Here is a 6,033-nt window from a genome sequence, read left to right on the forward strand (position 1 = left end):
AGCATGGCATATGGGATCTTAGTTCCCTGACCAGGTATCGAACCCATGCCCCCTTCACTGGAAGCGTAATGTCTCAACCACTGGACCACCAGGGAAGCCCATAGAGCTGTATTGTTGATGTACAACAAGTTAGCGGAGAAGGGACTGCAGAAATTGATTAATCTAGAAGTGGAAAATACGACACTTTTTAAAAGTCAGAAGGAGAGTTGGGACTGAACTTTGGAAGTGCCCAAGAGAATTATGTGATTCTCTAAGGGATAAGTATAATTCTGGGCTCTCAAACTATGCTTTATAGCCATAGGGTTTCAGAAAAGAGAAAATAGACATTGATTAATCAAAACTTTTCTTTCTTGGACTTGCCTGGTGGTACAGTAGATAAGAATCTACCTGCCAATGCAGAGGACGGGGGTTCAATCCCTGGTCTGGGAAGATTCCACATGCGGAGAAGCAGCTAAGCCTGTGTGCCCTAAAAGCAGCAAGCCACAACTACTGAAGCCCATGCGTCTAGAGCCTGTGCTCCACAAGAGAAGCCACCGCGGTGAGAAGTCCCAAGCTCTGCAACTAGAGAAAGCTGGAAGCATCAAAGACCCAGCACAACCAAACATGTTCAAAAATTCTTTCTTCAAGCAATTCCTATATGCCAGCTACTGTTCTTAACACTAGGGATACAGCACTGGACAAGAGAGGCAAAGCAAAACTTCATGGGGAGGGGGGTGGAGTGGGGAGGAGGAGGATAAATAAAACTGTATATAATGCAATGCCATGCATTCAATTGAGCACCTACTTGGGTTAGCTATTCTTCATAAATATTTCCAATTTCACAAGAAGCTTTAAGGTAGAAATTCTTTTCCCCATTTAAGATGGAGAAACTGAGTCCCAGAGAAGGTCAGTGGTTTCCTCAGAATAGAGGGACTAATAAGTGGAAGATTCAGGATTGGAAATCAGATGACCAATTTATGATCGGCATTTACAGAGGACATCCTTAATCTGATAAAGACTGTCTGCAAACAAAACCTTAGAGCAATCATCTTATTTAATGATGAAATAGTGAAAGTTTCCTCCTTCAGATCAGTATAAGATACAGATATCCATTCACAACAATGTTCTGTTCAACATTATATTAGACGTATAAGACTTGGAAAGGGGAAAGATTGGAAAGAGGAAGGTCAAAATATTATTATTCATAGATGACATCATACATAAGAAATCCAGAAGAATCTACAAACTATAAGAATATGTGTACTTCATGAAGTCACTGAATACAAGTGATATACCTAGATAGATCTATACCAGCAGCAAAAAAAAAAAAAAAAAGAAAAAGAAAATGATACTATAAAAACAGTACAATAGGCAAGTAATAGCTAAAGAAAATAAGGCTTCTTTTTGAAGTGATAAAATGTTTTAAAATTGATTGTGATGGTTACACATATTTATGAATATACTAAAAGCCATTGTACATTTTTAAATGGGTGAGTGTAGTATGTGAATTGGACTTCCCAAGTAGCGCAGTGGTAAAGAATCCGCTTGTCAGTGCTGGAGATGCAGCGGACATGGGTTTGATCCCTGGGTCAGGAAGATCCCCTGGAGGAGGAAATGGTAACCTATTCCAGTATTCTTGCCTGGTAAATCTCATAGAAAGAGGAGCCTGGTGGACTACAGTCCATGAGGTTGCAAAGAGTCAGACATAACTGAGCACTCATGTTGATCATCAGTATGTGAATTATATCTCAATAAAGCTGTTATTTAAAAAATTAAGGGTATTAAAGAGGCCTCCCATTCCTATAATACCCATCACCAATACTTAGAAAAATCCTGTATGAAAAAATAAAATTTTCAACAGCAACAAAACCATCCAGTGCCTAGGAATAAATCTAATGAAAACTGTATAAGGCCTCTACACTGAAACTATAAAATATTGTTGAGAGAATTTAAAGACCTAAATAAATGAAGTGATATAACCTGTTCATGAAGATTAATGATATCAGTTCTCACCAAACAGATCTGTAGATTCAATACAATTCCAATAAAAATCCCATCATCGTGTTTATGGAAATTGAACCCTGGTGGACCTGACTCCATGGCCCACCAAAACTGGACACAACAGAAAAAAATACAAGGGTCACAGTGTCCCCCATACACAGGGTTACAGGCAGACATAACTGAAAGACCATCAAGACCTTCAGTCATGGACCCACCAATCAGGACCCTAGAAAGCCCAATTTGGAATAGAGTGATAAAATATATTCTCAGTTAAAACAGATCCTTACTCTGCTTTCAGTAGTTATAAGAGAAAGACCATAACTGGCTAAATGTATTTTTATTTAAAACAGAATGGTGGAGAGGACTGGGGTTTGTCACCCTCCACAGGTGACATCATTGGGGACAGGGCTTCCAGGCTGAGGCAGTGGCTCCCTTCCAGTGGGATATAGGTGTGCAGGGGCTCCTCTGGCCAGGACTTGGAGAGCGGGTTAAGAAATCTCTGAGGCCACATGCCCATGGGTACCAGCCTGCATGGTGGTGTGGCACTGCAGGAAGCTCTTGACCTGTCCCCAGAGGCCAGCTGGGACTTGGCGTTCACCTGGGGCTTCAGAGAATTCTGGGAGGACTGAGACTTGAATGCAGTCCCCAGAAAAGACAGCGGCTTCCTTCCGGATGACAAGTTGGGGAGCGCCTGAGAGGCTGGGCGGGAGACGGGAGAGGGCCGAGGGTGCAGCATGGCCTTGGTCCTCAGGCTGCACCCGCAGAGGCAGGGCTCAGAGACGTGGGCCGCAGAGGGGCAGGGCCGACCCCCCAGGCTGCGCTCTGCCTCCCATCCGAACTCCCTGGGGTGCTGGCCTTTCCTAAAAGGGGGAAATGTCAGATCAGTTGAGAAAAGACTCAGAGAAAGATTTTTTTTTTTTTAATGCAAGGACAGTGCTTCCCTGCCTCAGTACAATACTTACTCAGCCTCTTTCTGGGGCAAGTTCTCTTCCTGCAGGATCGAGGACTTAGAGACAGACTCTACCACAGGGGATCTCTTCATTTTCTCTGAAAAGAGGAGGAATTGAGAGCTGGCGGGGAGCGGGCTGAGGGCTCAGAATAGCCATGAGTCAGAGGAGGTTTCAATGAGGTGTGAGGATGAAGGACCGGGAGAAGCAGCGTGGGGCCTCCAGGCTGGAGGATTAGAATACCCCCAAACCCTCTCTCCCCACGCACACCTCTGGGAGGGGGAGCAGTCAGATTCACTATTGTACAGTCTAGAACTGGAAAATAGAAAGGTCTAACTGGGGAGAGAAGGGGATTCTCTTTTCCCACCTTCTGAAGTGTCTTTCCGAGTCCACAGAAGTCTGCTTGGTGTGCATCACTCAGGGCCCCTGTCCCTACTGTGATGTCACAGAAGGGTTCCAGCTGGTAAGGGCTGTGGACCCAGGTTCCCCCGGGAGCCAGGAAGTCCTGCCTCTTCCCCTGGCGGTACAGTAGGAGCATCCTTTCCAGAAACACTTCAGGCTCATTCTGCACACACATTATCACGTGTCCTGCATGGGCACCTCACAGGAAGGCGTGCGGCTCTCTGGGCCTTGCAGTTTAGTTGCGGAGAAGCACACAGGACACCCTGTGGACCCCACTGGTGTGGACCCTGAAGCAAGAGTAATGGCACCAAGAGCTAATAAGGTCCGTTTCTGCAGGCTGGGGAGTCCTGAAAGCTCCCTGCTGGAGGACAAAGGCTGGAGTCTGCCTTAAGGATGTATGAGATGTGGGTGGAGGAACCCAGAAAAGGTGACGGGGATGAATGCAAAGCAGGGTCAGGAGCCAAGAAACCAGCTGGGCTTGGGCCATGGATTCACATTTTGTTTGTTTGTTTGTTTTTGGCCGTGCCACTCAGCACATAGGATCTTAGTTCCTCAACCAGGGATCAAACCCACACCCCCTGCAGTGGAAGCGCAGTCTTTTTTTTATTATTATTTTATTTATTTATTTTTGGATGTACTGGGTCTTTGTTGCTGCATGGGCTTTTCTCTGGTTGTGGCGAGCAGGGGCTACTCTCTAGTCACGGTGTGAGGGCTTCTCATTGCAGTGGCTTCCCCTGTTGCGGAGCACAGACTCCAGGGTGCTCAGTTTCAGTAATCGCAGCACGTGGGCTTCAGTAGTTGTGGCTCCTGGTCTCTAGAGCGCAAGCTCAGTAGTTGGGGCACATGGACTTAGCTGCTCTGAGGCCTGTGGGATCTTCCTAGATCAGGGATCGAACCTGTGTCTCCTGCAGGTGGATTCTTTACCGCTGAGGAAGGGAAGCCCCGAAGCACAGTCTTAACCACTGGACCACAGGGAAATCCCTGGATTCACATTTGTGGGAACCAGGCAATAAAAGGAGTGAAGAAGCAGCAGGGAACTCTAGTGGGGAAGCTCTTAAGTACCTAGGTGAGGACTGGGGACTCACTGAGGGTAATGGAACATGCGTGCTCAGTCGTGTCCAATTCTTTTGAGACCCCATGGACCATAGCCCACCAGGCTTCTCTGTCCATGGCATTCTCCAGGCAAGAATACTGGAGTGGGTTGCCATTTCCTTCTCTAGGGGATCTTCCCAACCCAGGGATCAAACCCATGTCTCTTACGTCTCCTGCACTGGCAGGCAGGTTCTTTACCACTAGCGCTACCTGGGAAGCCCAAGAATACTGGAGTGTGTTGCCATTTCCCTCTCCAGGGGATCTTCCCGACCCAGGGATTGAACCTGCATCTCCTGCATTGCAGGTGGGTTCTTTATGCTGAGCCACCTGGGAAGCCTCAGAGTAATGGAAAGCCTCTGGGAAATGAAGTGAACTAGAGGCAGGGTGCTCACAGGAAACAGATGGTGCACTCAAGTTCGGAGAATTGAAAGAAAGCTTGATAAAGGATGTATTTGTTTACTAGGGCTTCTATAATAAATTACCACAAACTGGACGCTAGAACTACAGAATTTTCCTTCGCTTTCTGTTTTGGAAGCCAGAAGTCTGAAATCAAGGTGTTGGCAAGATTAGTTCCTTCTGGAGACTCACAGAAAACTGTCACATGCCTCTCTTGCATCTTCTGGTGGTTGCAGACAGTCCCTGGCATTCCTTGGCTTGCAGCTGCATCACTCCACTCGCTGCCTCCATCATCACATGGCCTCCTTCTAGGTGTCTGTACATGGCCTTCTTACAAGGAAGGACACCAGCTTTTGGAGCTAGAATCTACCCCAAGTTGGTATGATCTTAACTAATTGCATCTGCAAAGACCCTCTTTCCAAAGGAAGTCACCTTCTGAGATTCTAGGTAGACATGAATCTAGGAGAGTGGGACAAGATTCAACTCAGCACAAAAGGACTATCATTTACAAAGGTATGGACAGATGTAGGGAAACCCCAAGGAATAGTGCAGCATCCAAGGCTATAAAAGGAGAGAACTGTAGGCACTTTTTAAAGGCAAGGAGAAGGAATGTCAGACAGAGAGGCCACATTGGACTTCCCACCAGGGAAGTCCAGTGGCTAGTACTCTGTGCTCCTAATGCAGGGAGCCCAGGTTCAATCCCTGGTCAGGGAACTCGATCCCACATGCCGCAACTTAGACCTGGCACAGCCAAATAAAAATAAACAAAAACAGAAGACCACCTTGAGAAGAGCTGTGAGTGTTGTTGGAGCCCAAACCAACCCTGTGGGGAGCACGGCAGGGCAGCACCTGCCGTGACCTCTCCCCACTCCCTCACACCTCAGTCATGCTTCCCACCCAACAGGAAGCCAGAGGCAAGGGGGCCATTGAGGCAGCCCCTACAGATCACCCTCCCAAGATGGCCAAGGGGTTCTGGAGAGGCAGACAGAAGCCAGCCAAGAGGTCACATAACACCAGCAAGGCCTTGACAGTCAGCAAGACGCGCTGACAGGAGGCAGACGAAGGCCCCACGAGCGGCAAAGGTCTGGACAGAGACTGTGGGGTGATGGTCCCTCCCCAGCCCTCGAGCCTGGTGTTCTTTAGGCCCCAGTCATGCGGGTGAACCCTGGGTACCCATTTACATCAGGGAAGGAAGCCTTTGGGTAGAAGGATGGAC

General features: G+C 47.6%; 1 protein-coding gene across 1 annotated transcript; it reads right to left on the reverse strand.

The window, feature by feature from the left end:
* Nucleotides 1-2,309: 2,309 nt before the first annotated feature.
* On the reverse strand, nucleotides 2,310-3,356 carry LOC109576885 (uncharacterized). The gene is made up of 3 exons (XM_019985527.2): nucleotides 3,295-3,356; nucleotides 2,943-3,027; nucleotides 2,310-2,840 (listed from the first exon to the last, which is right to left on the reverse strand). Exons 2-3 carry the CDS (start codon nucleotides 3,020-3,022, stop codon nucleotides 2,318-2,320), a joined length of 603 nt encoding a protein of 200 aa, XP_019841086.2. The 5' UTR covers nucleotides 3,023-3,027; nucleotides 3,295-3,356; the 3' UTR covers nucleotides 2,310-2,317.
* Between the last annotated feature and the right edge of the window lie 2,677 nt (nucleotides 3,357-6,033).

The sequence above is a fragment of the Bos indicus genome, chromosome 23 (genome assembly GCF_029378745.1).
Source record: "Bos indicus isolate NIAB-ARS_2022 breed Sahiwal x Tharparkar chromosome 23, NIAB-ARS_B.indTharparkar_mat_pri_1.0, whole genome shotgun sequence".
NCBI classification, from domain to species: domain Eukaryota; kingdom Metazoa; phylum Chordata; class Mammalia; order Artiodactyla; family Bovidae; genus Bos; species Bos indicus.

Excerpts from the sequence above, each read along its gene's own strand:
- LOC109576885 (XM_019985527.2), bottom strand. The coding sequence starts at position 3,022 with ATGAAGAGATCCCCTGTGGTAGAGTCTGTCTCTAAGTCCTCGATCCTG. Across the intron at positions 2,841-2,942 it reads TTGCCCCAGAAAGAGGCTGA|GAAAGGCCAGCACCCCAGGG; the intron begins GTAAGTATTGTA and ends TCCCCCTTTTAG.